We start from the raw sequence: 23,103 nt of genomic DNA on the forward strand, positions 1-23,103 counted from the left end.
CTCCTCTGCTTTGCCATTTTCCCCACAGATAATATGGAACCGTCCTCTACGTGAACCCACACACACGGAAACGTCCTCTGCACACCGTACGTACTGTACGTACATACTCTACTCTGTATAAAGAATGCATGTGGTACTGCATATCATCACTGATGGGCAGAAACCTTGTATCTCCATGTTTCACCTTTTTATGTTGTTTTATTTTCATAAATCAGTGGTTTTCAACCGTTTTCATGCCAAGGACCCCTAAATTGATTTGTCCGCGGACCCCCATCTGAAAGTGTTTTGTGCCGGGGACCCCCAGAAGCAAATATTTGAATTAAAAATGTGCTTTAAAAATATCTATATATATTCAAAGATTTTCAAGATTTTTCAAAAATAGCAGATCTACAAGCTCATAGCGCGGCACTTATGAGCTTGTAGATCTGCTATTTTTGAATAGCCAAAGCTAAGTGGTTAAAATTATTGTGAGGCTATGTTAACTAATTTTGCTGGGGACCCCCTGATACCCCCCCCCCCCCAAAGGACCACAGGTGAGAACCACTGTCATAAATGAATGCCCTATTTTATACTTTGTCATGTGAAAATGTAGCGCAAAAGTACGCCCTTGCCTTACAGTTCAATGTGATTTTGTATTGGTAAACCAGTTTTTAAATTTATTCTAAGATATACAGTACAAGAATCTGTGTTCTGAATAATAATAATGTGTGGCCTGGACACACTTTTGGATGGCCTCCCATTATTATTCAGAACACAGATGTGTTGCATTGATATCGATGTAAATGTGCCTCTTACCTGGATCTTCAATATTGAGATTTCTGAGCATCCACTGTACAATGTCTGACCCTGGAAAAACAGAACAGAAAAAAAGAAAATGTTTTAATTTTAACATTATATATATATTGGAGACATTATATCAAAGGCTATGAGTGGCAATCATCGCTGAGAATATACAGTACATATGGTATATATCCCTTTTCCACTACAAGGGGGAACTCTATAACCTGAAACCTTGCAGAACCTGTGAAGTTCAGGGCCCGAGTTCCATGTTTCCATGATAACAGGAACCAACCGTGAAGTAATAGGCACAGCCAACGGAACGCCACCTACGCCATTTATCTTGCCACAACAAACGGACTCGTTTTAAAACTCTCATTATCTTCCGATATTGAGGTTCCCAAAACCGAGAAGGGCCGAGTTGCTGAGCAGAAACGTTTTACTTTACAAAATGGCAAACAAAGGCACACAGAGGGCAAAAAAAACTAACAACCCTGGAACATCCAACACACGGAAATGGATTGCGAGACAGAAGTTACAAACAGGTGAGTCACGCAGTTGGAAGCAGTCTCTCATCAAGGGCAACAGGGAGGAGGGAAGAGTTAGTGGCGAGAGCGGAATCTGGAGAAGGGCACAGGGCAAACACAGGGGAAGGACAGGGGCCACACTGGACGAGGCCAAAGGCAGCGTCATATCAGGGCCACTAACACTGGCGAAGGAACAGGCACTCAGGACAGCCATAGCATAATGGAAACAAATCCAGAACCTGTGAAACGTGGCACGGTACGTGTCGCTTAGTTCTTGTAGTCGAAAGGGGAAAATTGTAGATACGGGTGTGTGTGCGTATGTGCATAATTATTTAAAAAATCTATTTGTTGATATAAAAAATAAAATAACAAATATATATTTGCAGAGAAGTATTTGATAGAATAATCTCTAAGAAAATAATGGATAGTTGCAGCCCTAGTAATATCTACTGTATGTGTAGATTATTTACACACTGATGTGATGTGTGCACAATAAAGGTGTTCACAACGAATGTGATTTAGAGAGGATACTAGAGGAGGAAACGAAGGGAAGCACTGGAGGAAAAGAGATGGAAGGAGGGCTATAAAAAGAAATGTAACAAGGGATGAAGAAAGCGGGCGAGAAGGAAGCGAGGGACAGAAGGAGAGATGGTGGGATATCCACTGTACGCACGCGCGCGCACACACGCACACACACACACACACACACACACACACACACACACACACACACACACACACACACACCAGCTGTTCTCTACTGCGTGAACTCTCATTTAATTATCACTACGTCCTATTCATAGAGAGGGATAGAACTGACAGAGAGAGATGGAGAGAGGGAGTGTGAAAGAAGAGAAACTCGGAAGCGAGCACTAGGAAGTAAAGTTAGAGGAACACATACTGTATAGAGAAACAAACAGATGGAGAGAGAGGGGGGAGGCTGACAGCATATTGTCTTTGTCTCGTCTTCCATTCATCCCTCCTTCCTGGCCCCTCCTGTGAAGATTTGCTCAATCATTGGACGTCTTGCTGAGAGGGCCTGCCTGGTGCGCTCGTATTGGGAAGTGTGCGTGTGTGCGTGTGTGTGTGTGTGTGTGTGTGTGTGTGTGTGTGTGTGTGTGTGTGTGTGCGTGCGTGCATCCATTTGTGCGTGCGTGTGCAAAAGCTCCACAAGGATTGTAACCTCAGTCAAAATGAACATCAATCTGAAAGCTTATTAAGAGATTTCTTCAGAGTTAGGGGTTACAGTTAGGAATATATTTCAAGCTGGGGCTTTTTATGGTTGGGATTAGGGTTATGTGTGATTGGTTGGGATACGGTACAGTTCTTTAACAGTTTTTTTCCAGCCAATGTGCGACTATTTGTCAATATTACACATCACATATCGCGCATATATAGGAAATAGGTGAACTGAATCATGACAGATGAACTGAACTGAATCATGACAGACAAACTAGATCATGATTGCACTATGATTGCACAGTTTTTTAGTTAGAATATGAAGTACTTTTTTATTTTATTCGTATTGTAGGATATATGTAGTATTGTAGGGTGTATGTTCTGTCTGTCTGTATTTTATGTCTATTTAAATGCTGACCCTGGGAGCTGAGCTTCAATATTTCCTATGCATTCGCGCAAATGGCAAATAAAGTCTATTCTATCCTATTTGAGTAGATTACAAAAAATATAGCGTTTTCTATGAAACGTTGCTTATGTTTTCCCCACAAAAATAGCAATGCAAGAATGCGCGTGCGTGTGGGCGTGCGCTGCAACAGGAAGGCACATTAACGAAAGCAAAATAACGTAATTATAAATTGAACATCAATTACAGCCCCGCCGGTGCGAACACTTGGTTGCCTTTTGGCTGAGGAACAGTCCATAAAACTTTGACACGTCGACACTTGCCAGCAAAGCTGTCTCCATTAAGCTCGTAAAAACCGGCGGGCTAGCACAGCAGATTCACTTTTAAAGGAGGCTGTGCGTCGCAGAGGGACTCTTCTGATCAAAGCCATCAGTCTTATCAAAAGGTTCAGCCCTGTAAGATGCATCCTCGGCACATTAGGATGAGTGGAGGTGGATAAAATTACCTCTAATGGGACTAAAGCATTAACAATGTTTGTTTATATTACCCTTTAGCTATGTATCACATTATTTAGTCCCATTATTGTATTATGCAGATTAGTCATATATTATGCACTTTATGCCTCTCCTCTCATTCTATGACATGACTCTCTATTTATATTTTAACTGCAGTGATGAGCCTGCACAACTAAGAATTTCACCCACCTTACTTGTAATGTGATGTGATGTGAAAATAAAGATATATGTATATTTGAGTATTTCATATATCGTTGCTGTCGGGTAGAAACCTCTTGTATATATATTTCAACTTTTCATATTCTTTTAAATACATGAATGCCCTACTTCATCATACCACAGTATCACTCAAAAGTAGCAAAAATAGCAGATCTACAAGAAACGTGGCCCATATTGAGCTTGTAGATCTGCTATGTTTGCTAGTTTTGAATTTGAATCCTCAACAGTTTTGGACATGTGAGGTTTCCACGCGACAGAGACGATATATATTCCATTGGTGGTGGTCCATAACACACATAAACACACCTTGCATGTGCTGGAATGGGGAAGGGTATTGGCATTGTTTATTCTGTTTATGGATTTTGCTGGGGAATATTGCATGTGAAATCAACATGAAAAATGTAAAAGCTCAATAAAAATACTGGAAAAAAATAAAATAACTGTTGATGATGACGCAGGTTGGTCATCACAATGCAGAGCACACAGCATGGCTTTTTACTCAGAGTGATTATGATGAGAGATGGGGCGCTGTAATGGTCATCTTAACCCATTAAGACCGTGAACACGTCTGTGTGTCATTTTTTTTAGATTTCTTTGGCTATTAAAAAATAGCAGATATACAAGCTCGTAGCGCGCCACCGAGTGCCGCACTACGAGCTTGTAGATCTGCTATTTATTGAGAAATAGTGAAAAATGTTTTGCTAATATTTGAATATATATATTTCTTAAACCAAACATTTGTAACTCAAATCTGTGCTTCTGGGGGATTCTACAAAGGTCTTCTAAATCCTAAAGGTCCTTACACACCGGGGCGATTTTTTTCATGCGAATAATACGTTTTTTTTAAAAACCTTATAAAGACAATGCAAGCTTCCACACCAGTTTCGCGGAGTGAAAAAAGAGTCTTTTAATTATTCGGAACGAGTCCGAATTTTGCGTATATTCGCATATTCGCCGGTGTGTAAGGACCTTAACAGTTTTCAGTGGTTATCAAACTTTTTCATGTCAAGGCCCTCCCAAAATGATATACTGTATATTTGTCCGTGGACCCCCCATCTCAAAATATTTTGTTCCAGGGACCCCCAGAAGCAAAGATTTGAGTTAAAAATGTATACATTAAAAGATTTGCACCCATTTTCACAATTTATTTAAAAAAAAAATGTATGCGTGCAAATTTGTAATAGCCCAAATAAATCTTAAAGTGACACAGATGCGTTCCCGGTTTTAATGGGTTAATTTCATAATACCAGGTGTCCGTGGCATATACAGTATAAAAGCACATTACACCGAGGTGTCCTCCGGTGACAATCTGCTCCGCTCCATACCGGTGCATTACTCTCTCTCTGCTTCCATTCGTCCATTAGTAGGCTGTAAGTGGATATACCTCGGAGCGTATTATGTCTTATTTACGTCTCTGCTATGCAGTCAATACCAGCTCCTATCCGTCCAGCTCTCTGCGCCCCGGGGCATACAGATGAGTCTTCTACATTAGCCTTTTGATTACGGCGGGTCATGATGATGTACTCTATTTATCTGATCTGTTAACATTAAGCCATTAAGACCGGGAACGCATCTGTGTCATTGTAATTTGTATTTGGCTATTCAAAAATAGCAGATATACAAGCTCATAACGCGGCACCGAGTGCCGCGCTATGAGCTTGTAGATCTGCTATTTATTTATTTTTATTGTGAAAATCTGTGAAAATCTTTGAATATAATACATTTTAACTCAAATATTTGTTTCTTGGGGTCCCTGGAAGAAATGATTTTGAGATGGGGGGGGGGGTTGGCGGGCAAATACATATAATTTTGGGGGTCCTTGACCTTGACATGAAAAATGTTTGAGAACCACTGATATACTGTATAGCAACATAAGTAAAAAGAAAAAGCTTTTGTTGTAACATTTGTAGAATCCCCCAGAAGAAAAGATTTGAAAAAATATATATGTATTCAAAGGTTTGCACTTTGCACACATTTTCACGATTCTCAAAAAAATAGCAGATCTACAAGTTCATAGTGCTGCACTCGGTGCCGCGCCACGAGCTTGTAGATCTGCTATTTTTTAATAGCCAAAGAAATCTAAAAGATTACACACGGATGCGTTCCCGGTCTTAATGGGTTAACTGAATACCTTGGCATTTCCCCCTCACGATAAAAAAGGCTGATGAGAAATTCTATAAAGCGTGCTATTATAAAACAGTATTATTATCCAGTCCATTGTATATTTATGTATGTCATGCACTCCGCTATGTTGTTATTTTAACGTTAGCTACAGCTGATAGCAGCTAAGAAGGTTTCTGTGACTCCAAATAGAAGAGCTGTAGACCTTTAATCCTAACTAAAATGTAATCTAGGCTAAACTGGACCAAAAACCCTAAGAGGGGAGGGTGATATTTGACGATGCACGTACTCCTACGGGCTGGGGCGGCACCTGTCAGCGGGGAGTGTTGTGTGTGAGGTGTAGGACGGAGGTCCTACGTCCTCTCGTTGGGGGCTCCTCGCTGGCAGGTGAACCAGTACGATGCAACAGCAGTGACAGAACACAGAAATGTGTGTGGGGAGGAAACAATGTCTGTGTGTGTGACGTGTGCTTAAACCACTTAAAAGGGATAGATCACCCAAAACAAATATTTTTTTCTATCGATTAGTCACCCCATGGAGACTTGAATGAATGGATTTTTGTTTTTTTTTGTCGGATTCCTAAGCCAATAATTTGATGACCTTCAGACCGGTAATGCAGCGGTTCCGGTAGGAGATACAAAGGAGACTCTTTGTGTCTCCTACCGGAACAGCTGCCAGTCATCACATTATTGGCTTAGGAATGTCACATGAATTCAAGTCTCCACAAAAAAACTAATTTTGGGGGTGAACTATCCCTTTAAACCCTCTAGTCTTAGAAAACTGGACTTGACTTACAACTGTACTTTGACCGCTTTCCTCTGTCTACACCAAATCTCTACAACATGTCGCGCGGTGTGAGCTTGTAGCTCGGCTATTTTTGGCGAATGTCCCCACCAGAATGGGCATGCTGGAGTTCAAGTGTATTAACGCTATCAACGATAGTGTCTAATGTGGTTGCAGCGGGGTAGAGTTTTTAAGTTCAAGCCTGTGTTCTGTACACTTGTATAACCACTGGTTATAAACACCTCAGTGGTTTTACACGGCCATTCACACTAGGCTGCACTTAATTATCTGGACAGCTGGACAAACTGCACTCATTAGCATTAGCCCATTAAGACCGGGATCGCATCTGTGTGTCATTTTAAGATTTATTTGGGCTATTCAAAAATAGCAGATATACAAGCTCAAAGCGCGGCTATGAGCTTGTAGATCTGCTATTTCTTTTGAAAAATCGAGAACATTTTGTGCAAATCTTTGAATATGTATTTTTTTAAAGCGAACATTTGTAAAATATGTCGTTCCAGGGACCTCCCAGAAGCAAAGATTTGAGTTAAAAACGTTCGCTCTAAAAATGTATATATTCAAAGATTTGCACACATCGACACGTTGTGTGCTTGTAGATCTGCCATTTTTGGTATAACTCAGAAACAGGCACCGTTAGCAGCTAATTTAGGGCAAGGCGAGTTTATTTGTAGCACAAATGCACACGTGACGCGAAAGGCAATCCAAGGTGCTTTACGTGGAGTGTCTGCGTGCCAGGGAGATGTGTCACAGATGTGTTGAGATGTAGGAGGCCCTCACCTCGACAAATGTCATCCGCTACGCGTGCTTATGTAACATCCTTCATTATGTAACCTGGGAAACAAGGCAGCACACTGACTTACTGGCTAATGCCTGACAACACGTTAACAAGTATCTTCTCAGTTCCAGGCAGCACGAACAAACGATATCGCCCCATTGGAAATGAATGGGAGAAAATTAAATTCAATTAAATGAATAAACAAATAAACAAACTAAAACTAACCAAATATTAAGGAAAATTGCTGTTTGAAATATCCAAATATTTAACCACAAGTCCTAAACTTCATCATATGACGAATAGCTCACAGTGTGTCTGGACAAGTTGCAAGCTTGTAGTATGTATTTCTAAAAATGTTGGAAAATCTTCGCCTATAATGATGCCCAAAATAGGAAAACCAGGGTTGAAAGTGGTTAAACAAAGCAAACACAGCAAGTGGTACAGCATGGCCACTTTAATGCCCACCATCCAGAGTGAAACTGGTGAATAAAATCAAATGGGGATTGGAAGTGTTTCTTTCAAAAAAAACATTGCAAGCCATTCCCATTATCAACGCTAACTGCTTGTTGAACGGTTGAATGTACAGTATGTAATATATTTTGGATTATGAAGCAAAAAACATCGTTCTGTTTTTCTGTATTCTTTTTTCTTCTCCTGTTTTTACTTTTTGGAGACTTAAATTGTTTTCTTTATTTGTCATGTATGTACTTTATGTTGAAAAGGTCGGCAGAATAAGCTATTTAGCTTCATCCTATACCTTTTTTGGTCACAACAATGTCATATTTATTATTGTTGTTTTTTTATGCGAATGGAGCATATTGTTTGCATAGTGAACTGATGACCAAAATAAAAACTTGCAAAGTGAAGTGAAGTGAAAGGCTTTCTATTATATTTTTTTAAAGATTATTTTCTGCTTTATTTCTGACACAAACAGTGAGCGAAAGACAGGAGAGGCGTGGGAGAGAGAGAGGTCATGATGCAGTTGGATTCAAACCCCGGGCCAAATGTATAGCCGTATTTATGTGATGTGTGCTTTTACCGGTACCCTGATAATGTATTTTTAACCCACAAATGCGGTGGCGTTAACGTCTGAGACAAAACGACAACTCATGAAAGCTTTGCTGAATCCTGGACCTTCCCTTCAAACTTCTAACGCTCGGTTTTAAGGACCCGGGTTCGGTGGTTTCTAAGTGTTTCAATTTACATTTCAGGCATTCAGCTGTTTATAGCTTTTACCCAGCCGCAGGTAAGTGAGTTCTGAGAGGCAAGCTAAACCTTGTGAAAGCTTTTCTGAATCCTATAAACTCCCCTTCGAACTTCTAATGATCAGTTCTAAGGACTTGGTGGTTTCTATCCGAGGCGAAACAACAACTTGTGAAAGCTTTTCCGAATCCTCGACGTCAAACTTTTAATGCTTTTATTTTAAGAAGCTGGTTTCAAATTACATTTCAGGCATTTAGCTGATGCTTTTACCCCGAGTTGGATTTGCTGGGGGGATACGGGGGGTAATCCATGCCTCTCCTTGTTTTGATATCCCCCTTCCTGGTCATTTATTTCTGTGGCGCCACTGGGGATATATCTTATCCTTGCTTCTGGTCAGACTGAATTAAAAAGCAGATAGGTCGAAACACGTACGTTGTTTGTGACCGCTGAGGCGTATTAAAGTGCGGACGGTTCCTTTGTTGTTCACGTTGCCAAGAAGCTGTGCCCGGCGAGTGTGTCTAGCCTTTTGAAGTGAGTCGCTCAGACTGAATTAAATACATTTCCTTTTGGGAGATGTAGACCGTCTGTCTGAAGTGGGTGATATTAATTAATATCACAATTTAACAAGTTTAATTAAAAAAGTCCCTATCCTTCAACTTATTCATTAACTTTTTTTACATTTCAAAGCTTGTAGATTGGCTATTTTCATAATGAAAATAGCCAATCTACAAGCTTTGAAATGTAAAAAAGTTTGTTATACGACAAAGTACAGTATTTCAGGGGTCTTCAACAGGGGGTCCGGGACCCCTAGGGGGTCCTCAGAGATACTGCAGGGGGGGCCACCAAATCTTTACGTGATAGGGACCAAGTACCAAGGTCAAGTTTACAAAGTATAAAAGGACGACTTCACCGATTTTCAACCTATCTTCATATGACATCATTAATGGGGAATCCAAGCTAATAGAAACTGCAGGCTTTCTATTCCTGGAAAGTTGCAATGCAATAAAAGAAGCCATTGTTCTCGTGTTAATAAAAATCTAAATAAGAAATGTTAAATCTTGTTGGGAAAAAAAAATCATGCCTAACGATGATGTCACTGGTAGACAGGTTTCTGGACTGTCCACAGCCCTCCTATGAGACACAGACCAGGTAGAAAAAGATGGTACCATTTTATCATGAGTATTAGTGAGGACCAATGATATGAAGTTAGGTTGAAAATCGGTGAAGTCGTCCTTTAAGTTACATGAGTCATTAAATGTCTGAAAATACACATTAACATGAATCCAATATGTAGTGGGGGGGGTCCCTGCTTCATCTCTCTCTCAGCTAAGGGGTCATTGGTCCTGAAAAACGTTGAAGACCCCTGCAACATATAGTGTCTAAAAGCGGTTAAAAACACAAATCGAACCCTGCTTTTGCCCAGCCGCAGGTAGTGAGTCATTTTCAAGGACAGACTCTTGACAGGACACAAGGTTGTTGATGGAAACCATGCAGACGTAACACGTGTGACCTTCCAGTTCATAACCAGACTGTTCTCCTCACTAAGGACACGGGCCACCCTACTGTGCTTGGCTGGATTTTGTGTATAATTTATCCAATGAAAACGATGACGAGCCAACACAATGAAGTGAGTACTGCACCACTGTATTGTTGTGCGCTCCTCCTGGGTATGTGCGCAAGGTTAACCACTTTCAACCTGGCAATTAACCAAAAATGTATTGAAACCAGTTATTAAGAACCAATTGCCGACTTCTCTATTCTAAAGGTGCTGCTAGATTAAAACATTACTAGAATTGCTTCGTTTAGCGTACAGTGACGACAGCATAGACCCCTTAACAGACAACGTCACACTGATAAGAACCAGTATGTGTGCAACCAGTATGCGCGCAATGAAACCCATTCTATCAGGTCTCGATAGGACGCGCCTCACTAGCCAACACACAAGAGGGGGTTGGGGTGTGCTGAAACCAGCGCACCCCGAAACAACAGGTTGGGAATTGATTGCGTGAAAAAATCACCTGTGCGTCCAGTCTCAATGTTAGTAAACAAATAATTGGTCTATAGGGCGATTAGTTGAACACGTGGATGAACACTTTTGCCCCAAAATTACGCGATTCAAGCGACTAGAAGTGGGAACACAGCTTTATATCTCATTGAATCGACATTTTTTATAATTATACTTTGTCGTACTGTATGAAAATAGTGGTGTACAAAAATAGTGAAAATAGCCAATCTACAAGCTCACAACGCGTCCATTTAAAAAAAAAAATAATAATCTAAATGTATCTGTATTAATCTTAATGTAAATAATGAATATCATACAATTAAAATAGCAGATCTATAAGCTCACAAGGCGTTGTGGTGCGACACGCTGTGAGCTTGTTCGATCTGCTATTTTTGTATAAAAGAGAACCACTTCAGTGGTTATTTCTCTCTGGGAGCTAATAGTTAACTTCTACGCTATACTGTATATCTCTGTGCTCCTTTTCCTTCCTCCCGTCTATCTCTCCATTTTCCCTCTCTTGTTCTCCCTCCCTGACCACCAGGGGTCATCCTTCGCTGACCCCCGGTGCATATTCAGATGTAGCCTCCTGTTCAGCCGGAACAGGACGAGCCATTAAGTCAGTGTAGATGTTCTCTGTTTCAACCTGTGTCCTAGAACGCCCTGACACCCCATGCTTAGTGTGGAAATGAGGGCTCCCCCTCTCTCTGTTTGATCCAGGGCCACAGATGACTTATGTGATTGTACATCAGAGGAGAGGAGAGGAGAGGAGAGGAGAGGAGAGAGGCTCACCTGAAAAGACGCTGGGGATCTTGGACAGAAAGCTCTTGACGGTCCTGATGGGGATTCCGCACTTCTCGTCCTGCATGCGGGCTATCACGTCTTCCATCTGAAAAGACAAAGCATGTCACTTCAAAGTTCTAGTTAGAAAACAGACAAATTAGCCCGTCTACAAGCTCACAAGGCATAACATTATGACACTCTGTAAGCTTAGAATCAATTATTTCTGCTATTTTTGAAAATAGGTTAAGTTTTTTTTTAATATTTTAAAATGTCTGGTTAAATAATTATAAAAATGTTCGCCTATAATGACACGGTCATTGCCAGGTTGAAAGCGGTTAATAAACATCTCAAGAAACATAACGTAATTATGTTCGGTCCGCTCTCGCGTTTGCACAACCACGAGACAATTAGAGCTGTGTTAACTGAACTCTGTGCTACTTTAACTTGTCATACTCTAATGGACCATCCATTCCACACTGAGCACTATAACTATGCCTATGTGAGGGTTGGCCGAACGGTCAAGGCTCCAAAAAGACAACCAGAGAGTCCAAGAATGCACTGTGGGTTTTTTATTCACCTTTCCATCACCAGAAGTCCAGTGCAGACTATCATAGTGCTGCCATGGCAAAAATAAAGCCGAAAAATAAGACTGGCCAACATAACAGAAACACACTTGCAGACAAGGTACAACACCTAAACAGATGAGAAGCTGTAACAGGCCATACCCTTACTTTCCCAAGGGCCCTGACAGCTCTCACTCAAGCTGTTACCTGTGCGTCACCCAAGGTCTAACTGGGTGCAATACGTTAGTCCGACAGCGCATTCCTCCGACAGCGCAGTGCTCCGACATTAAACAGTAAACCCGAGCCAAACCCGCACCCTAACCCTAACCGCACGCGGATGCCACATAGTCGGAGAAAAGGTCTGTCGGATTAACGCATGCCTCCCGGTCTAACTGACTCTCGTCACCTGCAGGCTCCTTTTTATAGGGAGTGAGACATACCAAAACAGCAATTGGCAATTAAATTAACTCATAACAAGCAAACACCAGGCCTATGAGTTAACCCATAATTACCGAAGGTTTTACCATTGACTTAACATGAATTTCCGGGCACCCATTCATACACAAACTACTCTCTTTTTAAATAAGATTGTCCAAGTTGAATCAAACACCCCTCCTCCTCTGCAGCACTTAGTACCTTCCCAATCAACAGGATTGCCACTGCAGAGGGGAGAGAGGTGACCCACACAATCAATTAAACCTCAGTTCAATAAATAAACATTTAAAACCACGAGTAGTACACTTCAGCAATGCATTTTCCAGTATCAATGATAAAACCTACAATGCCACAACTTGACCCACACTTCCAAGCCGGCTGGATGGTGGTTAATTTGGAAGCAGCTGTGTAGTCAGCTGTGTGCAATGTCCCTGATCATTGTCTGTGTATAGGGCACAGGCTGCCCCGTGACAAGAACTATAAAATATAGATATAGTTATCTTTATAGTTATAGTGCTCAGTGTGAATGGCACTTAAGTGACCACATCACATATGGCTGGACGGCTGGGCTGGCCTACATCTGAAGGTCAAGATTTGATATCGCTACATCCCATTATACACGGTATAAGAGAGTCAAATTATTGGGTTTATGGTACCCATGGCATGCCACCATTGGCATAACATTGTCTCCAGATTGCCAACCAAACTGACGTGGGCTCAATGTTGGCTTGCTACCCGAGTACTTTCTGCTTCCAAATATAATCATAGCGTGTGGTGCCTTGACATTCCAGCAACAACAACAAATAGCAAAGAATTGCAATTAAAAATAGGTCATAAGAATAAACTAGTAGTCCATGCTCAGAGATGCGCGTTCTCCAACTACGTGCAGACTGTGGACCGTGACTGCAGATCCCATTGCTCATGGCAAAAATGCTAATAAACAGCTTACATTTGGGAAGAGTGAGAAATCTGCTTTATCAGTACTACCTGCATATTCACATCAATGGCCAATGCACATGTGCAATTTCAGATCGACCAGCCAACCCACTGAGGAGAAAATTGCATGGGCACATAATTGATTCAATAAACTGTATATTGGTCATCTGTAGCATGCACAGTGCTGCTGTGAGTTATTGCCAACACAATTGGTGTGACCGTTTAGTAATTAAAGCTTCTGCACTTTATTCACCAGTCTACACACGTACATGAACAACAGTACAGGATTATATCGGTGCTTCAAATCTTTATTGCCTTGCCTAGCTCTTTCACTCTCTCTCACAGCGTTCTCCGTGTGTGTGTGTGTGTGTGTGTGTGTGTGTGTGTGTGTGTGTGTGTGTGTGTGTGTGTGTGTGTGTGTGTGTGTGTGTGTGTGTGTGTGTGTGAGTGTGTGTGTGTGTGTGTGTGTGTGTGTGTGTGTGTGTGTGTGTGTGTGTGCGTGCGTGTATGTGTGTGTGCGTGTTTATAACCCCAAGGCCTAATATAATCCAGCAGCTACACTGAGGAAAGCACAATTATCCAACTGGAAACACCTGCCGATTAATTGATTGAATTGAATGAATTAATGCTCTCCAAGTCACTCCCATCCCCGGCCGAGTCTTAATAGTGACAGTTCACAAAAATGCTAATAAACAGCTCAAATATGTGTGTGTGCGTGCGTGTGTGTGTGTCTCTCTGGATACAGTATATTGTCTCCGTCGGGTGGAAACCTAATATGTCCAAAAACTGTCACTTTTCAGGATTCAAATTTAAAAAATTGCTAAAATAGACAAACTCGAAACATTTCGAGATTGTCAATCTGCTATCTTTTATGCTTTTGTGTGACGCTGTAGTATGATAAGGTGGCCAAACAAAATCAGAAATGCGGAACTCTGGATGAAAGGGAGACAGGAGCCAGTGGAGAAAACAGATCCTAGAGAAGAAAGTTGGGATGGATCGGTCCCACCCTGAGGAAACCGGAAAACAGTACCACACCACGCCAGGCCCTGACTTAGAACCCCCAGGGGACGCGGAAGAGAGGGCGGGGCCTAAGAAGAACACCTGGAGGTGGGACACTGAGGCGGAGCTCAAGAGACAGGGAACCAGCTGGGGAGAGGCAGAAAAGACAGCCGTGTTGAATGGAGAAGAGTCGTCGATGGCCTATATGCTCCACTGGGAGCGATGGGCCTAAGTAGTAAGTAGTAGTATGGGTATCAAGTAGGGCAGTGGTTTTCAACACTTTTCATATCAAGGTCCATTATTTATTCGGCATTTATTTATTCCACCATTTGATGAGATTTAGACCCCAAAACTTGGACTATTTTGTTGTTGTTGGATACGATTTTGTTTTGTCCACAATTCCATGCTGTATTGATGTTGGTACCGTTAGGAGAGATAACATGCAGGCAAACGTTGATCAAAATAACAATTCTTCTACATTCTCTAATTGTGTAGACTTCTTGTAAATTAACTTCAAAGTAATGCAATGTTTAACAGTCATTTAATCATTTTGAGAGCGTGAAATGGTGAAATTTGGTAACCAAATGGACCCTTATAGATCTATAGATTATAGATTAATAGACCATACCCGCGGGGGGATGTGCGCACATGATTTGGCAACCCGGGAGCCAGCGAACACAAAAACGCTAATAAACAGTTGACAGTTGGGGAAATGCAGATCAATTGATCAATTGCTCCAGCCTCTGAGGAGAACCGGGTAGAAGAGATTTTGGGCTCACCACACACCCCACGCATAGAGCTTTGTAGAATTATAGGAGGATAGATCTCTTGAGAGCACAAAATATAACCAAATGGACCCTTACGGGTCCATTTGGTTATATTTTGTGCTCTCAAGAGTTAAAGATCTATAAGGGTCCATTTTGTTACCAACTCGCTATCATTTAGCTGGGGACCACCTGGAATCCCTTCAAGGACCACTGGCGGTCCCCGCACCACTGGTTGAGAACAACTGAAGAAGGGCATTCATTTAGAGGTTTCTGCCCGACAGCAACGATATACAATATTATCCTATATACTGTACAGGCCTAATGGGTGGGATGTGTTTAATAAATATAAATAACATGTGGTATAGGGTGCTGTGTGTGCACATCCTGTCTTAATAAATGTGTGTGTGTGGTAATAAATGTCTCAGCCTGCCTCTGCTGGCTTGTTGACTTTCCACAAGACTTGAGTGAAAGCTTGTGAGGCGCACAGCCCGGGATGCAGGCGCCCAAGGGGGAGCTCACATCATTAAGGATTATATTGACACCTCACAGCACCCAGGTAAACACACACACACACACACACACACACACACACAGGAAATCCACTGCAAAGAGGGGCTTGACATTTCAGATGGGTTTAGGGGGTAAGGTGTGTGTGTGTGTGTGTGTGTGTGTGTGTGTGTGTGTGTGTGTGTGTGTGTGTGTGTGTGTGTGTGTGTGTGTGTGTGTGTGTGTGTGTGTGTGTGTGTGTGTGTGTGTGTGTGTGCGTACTACGTGCATTTGTGTGCTGGGGGGCACCAGCATTGCCTCTGCAGGGTGTAGACCACTATAGGAGGACAGGAAGAACATACAGTGGAGAAAGAGAGAAGGAGTGGAAAAGAGAACAGGAGAGATATATAAAGATGGAGGGAGAGAGAGAGAGGGAGAGAGAGAGAGAGAGGAACGCAGAGCGAGTGATATTCTCTCGTAATAACCTTGTATTTCGGTCTCTCTCTTCATCTCTGTCGCGTCTCTAAGCAGCTTTGCCAGTTTCAACAGTATTAGCCTCCCTTGATGCCCCGATGGTACCATTACCAGCTTATCTCCTTAGCACAGACCTGGCCTCTGGCGACCAGCGCACACTCACACACATACACACACACACAGAGACAGACACACACACACACACACACACACACACACACACACACACACACACACACACACACACACACACACACACACACACACACACACACACACACACACACACACACACACACACACACACACACACACACACACACACACACACACACACACACACACACGTGCGCCGGCCAGCACTCGCGATTATCTATGTCATTTACCCATTCATAGGATCTGTAAATATTCTTTCATGTTTACCGACCTTTGCGGTCCTCTCTCCCCTGCTGCTCTTCTTTGTGTCCTGACTCCTGATATACAGTGGTGGAAAGTAACAATGTAGAGGTATTTGTACTTTACTTGAGTATTTCCAATTTCCAATACTTTTACTTCTACTCCACTACATCTCAGAGGCAAATATTGTTTTTTTACTCCACCGCAATTATTTGAAAACTTTAGTTACTAGTTACTTTTCAGATATAAATTATGATATTATGAAACATGCATTAACCCCTTTAGCCCTATTTCATACCTAGGCTATTTGAAAATAGCCGATCTACAAGCTCACAACGCGTCGCAAATCTAACCATTTAAAAATATCGGCGTAAAATCACAGTTTCATGGTTGAAGTGACATGGTTAAAGAAATGAAAAATAGAGCGTCGGTTATAAAATCACCTCAAATAGCAGCAGGTATAAAATCACGGTTTAATGTTAACTGCAAGTCTAAACATAAGGGATAGTGTTAGTGCTGCAGCAGAGAGTGCAGACTTCTTTATTTAGTTTTGTTTGTTTGGAGCGGAAATAAGCCTTAGGGCTTTTATTGTGTGTTTTTCCTCTGTGATATTGCGTGTGTTATTGTCATGGAACTGCTGATGTGCTCTTTCTTTTTTTATCACCAAATAAATATTCATAATGCCAAGTTCAGTTTCAGCCTCACCCAGCTGATGGCTACACAGATCATGGTTATGAAGAGCGCTATAGGGGGAGCGGTTATAAATAATAATAATAATACACTTTATTTATATAGCACTTTTCAAAAACAGGTTTACAGGGGTTAGGGGTTGGAATCGTAAGAATCTGGCTCTGCAAAAAAAATGCAGTCCTACAGTTTGATGAATCCACAAAGCCGATATGGCAAATTTGATCCCTCGCTCTACACGGCCGAACAGTGTGTTCGGCTACATGGCAGACAGTGTGTGCGGCTACACGGCAGACAGTGTGTTCAGCTACATACTTTGGTAAAAGTTGCTAAATGACATTTTGTTCATTTTGACAATTACTTTTAATAAAGGACATGGCCGTGATGATGACATTGTGATGTCGTTGCACGATGACATCATCGTGCAACAAAATCACAATGTCGACGCCTTGTTAGTAGAATCCTCTGACCCCCGCCCCCACCCCTACTTTCTCTGTAACTATACCTTATGATTCTACTGAGCTGTATTCTAATATGTGCTGTAGGATATTTTGTACTGTATTGTCTGTATTACAATACAATGAATTGTACTGATGAATTGAGTACTGATGAATTGAATACAAAGGACCACAATGGGGAAAAAAAGCTTACTGGGGATATCCTTTTTAACATAACATTTGACTGTACTACCTGTAGGCTACTTTTAATAAGCATGTTAATAAAGTATTCAATCAATGAATTCATCTTGCTAGTTTAGAAAAGGTAACAAATTAGTAGACGTCAGTGTTAATTGTTGACGTTCTCTTCCAGACTACAGTCAGGTGGAGTAACCTCATTGGATATCCTCCTATAATTCTAGTAACCTCTGAGAGCAAAAATGTGCGCCCGTTCCTCACTGCCTGGAGCAATTGATCTGATGATCGCACCACAACTCGGGTCCGCAGCCGTGTATGCGCGGACACGCACGTGCGCATGCACGTTGGGGAGGCACATGTCAGAATGTACATTATTTGTGTTCGCGCGACGGTCGTGTGTGTGTGTTCGCGACAGGGGACGGCTCTGCACGCATGAGGATGTACCGTGGTGTGTGTGTGTGTGTGTGTGTGTGTGTGTGTGTGTGTGTGTGTGTGTGTGTGTGTGTGTGTGTGTGTGTGTGTGTGTGTGTACGCACATCTGTATATGCGCAGGTGTTTGTGTGTGTTCTGTGCCTCCACAACGTGCCGACGGGATGTGCGTGTGTGTACACTATACAAACTCACTTTCCATCCCTGATGAACTGTCTGTTCACAGTGCATAAGCCAAACTGCACACTTTGGGTGCTCATATCCCCCTACGGGTATGGTCTAGTTCTACTAACAAGGTGTTCAAGGGGTTAAACTATGTGCACTTGTATCTTGACAAAATAAATTCTTTAGTTAGTTTTAGGGTTTACATGAGGTCACAATGCCATGTTGTGAGCTTGCGGGTCGGATATTGATATCTGCACTGTAGATAGACACAAAATGTAACGATATACTGTAGGTGGTATATCGTTACATTTTGCGACATGGTTAAAACAAAACAAAAATTGATATTGACTTTAAAGCCTTTAAACTGACTTTAAACACCACAAGCAGTCGGATAGTTGCCGGGTGAAAGCACTTTCTGTTTCTGAGCAGCACGTCCTAATCAGATAGAAGGGCCATAGAGTAGAAGACCTTGTGGATTAAATTAAAAGACTGACTGACACACGTTTATGCCGCGCACACGCGCCACAGTCACACAATCTCACACCTGAGAGGTTCCTGCTAAAAAGCCATTAAAGTGCAGTTCGACTCAGCAGATTAGGCGTATTGAAGGAATCCCACCCAAATGAACAACCGAGCTCTTTTATCAAGTTGTCATTGTGGCATTGTAGCACTGGCAGACAGTAATTTGTATGCTTTTGTGAGTCTACCATAGACTGTAAAAATGAATGGACAAAGTGACGCAATTGGTTTCTACAGACCGTAAATGAAGCCAATTTTCCAGCTATTTGAAATCCGCCATCTTTAATATTATACAAAAAAGCAACCAGAAATCAATCCCTAAATGAATGCTATTGGTTGGGTAGCTTGTCAATCAGGAGCGGGGGCGGGGAATGAATGCTATTGGTTGTACAGCTTGTCAATGAAATAATCCCGCCCCTCCAAGAGCATACCCTACTTTATCGTCAATTTTAAAATAAATGGGCCCATAATTTACCAAAACGCATATCATGATGATTGAAAGAAGACTTTAAACTAGCGACTGGAAGCATATTGTATGTATGACAATGTTTATTAAGGTAAGACAATCAAGTCTAAAGTTCATCAAAAACCCACCCACTTGCGTTGAGAAAACATCTTTCTGACACCAGCAGGGGTAAAACAGCGAAACTACAGGCTATTCATATGAACTGACTTCCTATATAGACTCAATTTCAAAGCAGGAAGCTGGGCCCTTGGAGTCTACACAGTAAAATCATCAGTTTGTAACTCTGGGTGTGTACAAATGTAACCAAATGGACCCGGGTCCATTTGGTTACATTTGTACACACTCAGGGATAAAGTAACGGAAGACTTTACTGTGTAAGCTAGCTCAAGCAGCCAGCAAGTGCAGTTAAACTGCACCTAAACCAATTTCGTAGCACATCAGTGAGTTCATCAAAGAGCTTGTCTAAGTCAAAATGACTCGATATTCATTTACAGGCACAGCAAAGCAGTTTCCATGTACTAATGTCCAGCAGAGCGACACACTTTCTTTAAACTCTCCCTTCACTCCGGGGAACCCCTTTACTGCTCCTGAAGAGCAGGTTGGTGCCTTGCATGGTTGTGGCCCAACTGTTGTGCGTGTGTGTGTGCGTGTGTGTGTGTGTGTGTGTGTGTGTGTGTGTGTGCGTGTGCGTGTGCGTGTGCGTGTGCGTGTGCGTGTGTGTGTGTGTGTGTGTGTGTGTGTGTGTGTGAATGCACGGGTGAATGTCGCACACATAAAGCACTTAATGGCGTTATAAATGCAGACCATTTACTGTACAGGGCTGTAGCCAGCTAGCACTGAAAGTCATACTATTAGGACGTAACGGTCACATCTTGTCGCCTTTACACTTAGTAGATCGGCTTCAGTCAGGCAGGCAGTTCTGCAGGGCTTCATCAACTTGTGCAGCTCGGGGCACAAATCCACTACATCTAGTTAACAGCCAGCAGGGAACCGGCCTAATGATAACATAATAATTAGCCCCCTTGTCATTTGGCAACCTACAAATCCCTAACATTATCCATTATATAAGCCTGTGGTTTTCATAATAGGGGGCCACAAAAGTACGGGGGGGGGGGGACATTGAAGAAAATAAAATGAAAAAACAAACAATAAGAAATTCATACAATAATCAAATCTAAATTCAATTAATCTTCCAGTGAGTACTGTATAGACTTAAAGGAGTAGTTCACCCAAAAAATGTCTAATTTTCTATCAATTACACCCCCCATGAAGCATTGAATTCATGGAGATCTTTTTCGTTTTTGACGCATTCCTAAGCCAATAATTTCTTAACCGACGGTCTCTCCGGTACGAGACACAAAGAGTCTCCTTTGTGTCTCCTACCGGATACATTAGCATCTTTATTATTATCATCAAATTATTGGCTCAGGAATGTGACAAAAATCTCCATGAATTCAATGCTTCATGGGGTGTGTAATTGATAGAAAATAAGTAATTTTTTGGGTGAAGTACTCCTTTAAACAATGCGATGGCTTTTAAGCCACGGATATATTGTGCCAAGCGCCTGATCTCTTATTACTGTTTTTATTTCATATTTTATTTACTTACTTTTTGTACTTACATTTGTTTAAAAATGTAATAAAATAAAAAAGAGATTATACCAGCAGGATTATGTGTGATGTGGTATTTATGGTATGAAGACCTAGAGCACAGCGCGTTCATTGTCTCTGTGTTGACTCGGCCTCGTTTGCTCCCAACGTGTACACTGATCCATCACTAACGCTGCAGCTCTGAGCCCGCTGTGGTGTTCACGCTGGCACACTGACATGGTCGTGACCTGCGAAGAACTGGGAACATCAGTAACTCAAACATTGTTGTTAAGTACTGTTCTTATTTTGATTAGGGGTACAACGGCTACCAATCGATTTAATCTACTATAAAAAAAAAATCATTAACTCATTAAAGACCTGAGGACGAGGGAGGCCTTCTAAAATCAGTAGTTCTCACACTTTCAAGATTGTTCAAAAACGTTCAAAAATAGAAGTGACGCACTGTGAGCTTGTATATTTGCTATCTTTAAATAGCCAACGCAAAAATGTAAAATGACACTGATGCTTTCCCGGTTTTAAAGAGCTGGTGAGATGGGAAGACCCCTGTTACTGAACAAACACAATATAGCAGTGATTACTATCACAATAAAGATGCAAACTCCACACAGAAAGCCCCTTTTGCCAACCCCACCTAGGGTGTGGGCACTGATGACACGGAGGAGAGAACACGCCCACAGCATCCCCTGCGAGAATCGAACCCAGGACCTTCTAGCTGTGAGGCGACAGCGCTACCGACTGCGCCACCGTGCCCGGAACCTCAGGTCTTAATGGGTTAATAGAGAATTAATGATTTATCGCTGATCCCACTGAGCATGCCACTGCATGGCATTATGTTGAGGATCCCAATCCAAAGCCTGCTGTATGTGGAACAGGCCGCGTTGGTGATCTAACAAGATCTGACAGGGAAACCTACCGAGTCTCATAAACGAGAGTGCAAGCCATGGGTCTCATCTGCCTAATACTCTGTATTTTGAATGTGAAAATCCACCCATACACAGCAGATGAGTCACCAGCAGAAAATAGGAAAATGTCTATCTTTAGCGGGTTATATTGTTACCAATACATGTGCTTAGAGATAGTTCCCCTCAGGGAGCAGCGGCGATAAGTAGGCCTACGTAAAGCTGTCTTGTGAAGCAGTGGTTCTCAAACTGTGGTTCGGGAACCCCCAGGGGGGTCCCCCAAATGATTTTGGGGGGGGGGTGATGATGGGTAAAATGGATTGTTTTCTCACTCAACATGAGAAAACATTGTTTTCTCACTCAACAGTAAACAAACCGACGTACAGCATACACTAAGTGTATACAGTGTATCTGCACATTTCTAAAGTGACAATTTAATTTAATTGCATTTGTATAAGACCACTATTGCATCAAAAGTATAAAAGAAAATGTGCTATAAAAAATTTCAAACATTGAACAACTTGACAAATATTACACAATAGTTTCACAATATTATCTGTGGAACCGAGTCAAACTAAATGGAATGCCTCAACTCCTGCAATTCGAAGTGCTGGAGGAGTCCCCAGTTCTAATATGATTATTTTGTGGGGGGGGGCAATGTTTCATAATGGTTAGGGTTGTCCGATATTGGCTTTTTTACCGATAACCGATATACCGATATTGTCCAACTCTTAATTACCGATACCGATATCAACCGATACCGATATATGCGGGGATTATTGTGATTAGGGTAAGCTCAAATTTCATATCACACACACCATATACAGTAAGAACTCCTGTAACTTATTTATAAAGCAAAAAAAAAAAAAAATTTTTTTTTTTCAAAAACCGATACCGATATTTTCCCGATATCAATTTTTATGCTAATATCGGCCGATAATATCGGGAGGCCGATAATATCGGACATCCCTAATAATGGTGTTTTTATTGTTGCATAATCCCGTAAGGGATGGTTCATAACCATAAGACAAGACACAAACAAAAAACTCATCGATCCATCCATCCATTCACAACTGAAAGCGGCAGCTACTGTCATTTTCATTTTGTAAACATTTCTTGCACTATTTGTGGCATTTTGTAATTTCAGCAAACACTCTGCCTGAAAGGTTTGAGAACCACAGTTGTAAGGCACTGGTCCACGGACCACTGGTCCGCATCTCCACGTATCTCCACAGAGGTCCGGATATATTTTCTGGGGGCGTGGGGTGTTTATTTATATATGGGATTATTTGATATAGGCTGGTGGTCCAGAGCTCAAAAAAAGAGTCG

General features: G+C 41.7%; 1 protein-coding gene across 1 annotated transcript in view; it reads right to left on the reverse strand.

Annotated features, from left to right (window-relative positions):
* LOC311060080 (regulator of G-protein signaling 7-like) overlaps window positions 1–23,103 on the reverse strand; it is a gene marked incomplete at its 3' end in the record, with an annotated part of 98,327 nt that overhangs the window by 43,054 nt on the left and 32,170 nt on the right. Inside the window, exons 3-4 of the mRNA XM_084078204.1 lie at window positions 11,318–11,414; window positions 796–846 (exon numbers count right to left, since the gene is read on the reverse strand). Of these exons, the coding sequence (XP_083934330.1) occupies window positions 796–846; window positions 11,318–11,414 (148 nt within the window). The remainder of the gene's footprint in view (window positions 1–795; window positions 847–11,317; window positions 11,415–23,103) is intronic.

Source organism: Gymnoscopelus microlampas, assembly GCF_963454915.1.
Source record: "Gymnoscopelus microlampas genome assembly, chromosome: 14".
In the NCBI taxonomy this organism is placed as follows: Eukaryota; Metazoa; Chordata; class Actinopteri; order Myctophiformes; family Myctophidae; genus Gymnoscopelus; species Gymnoscopelus microlampas.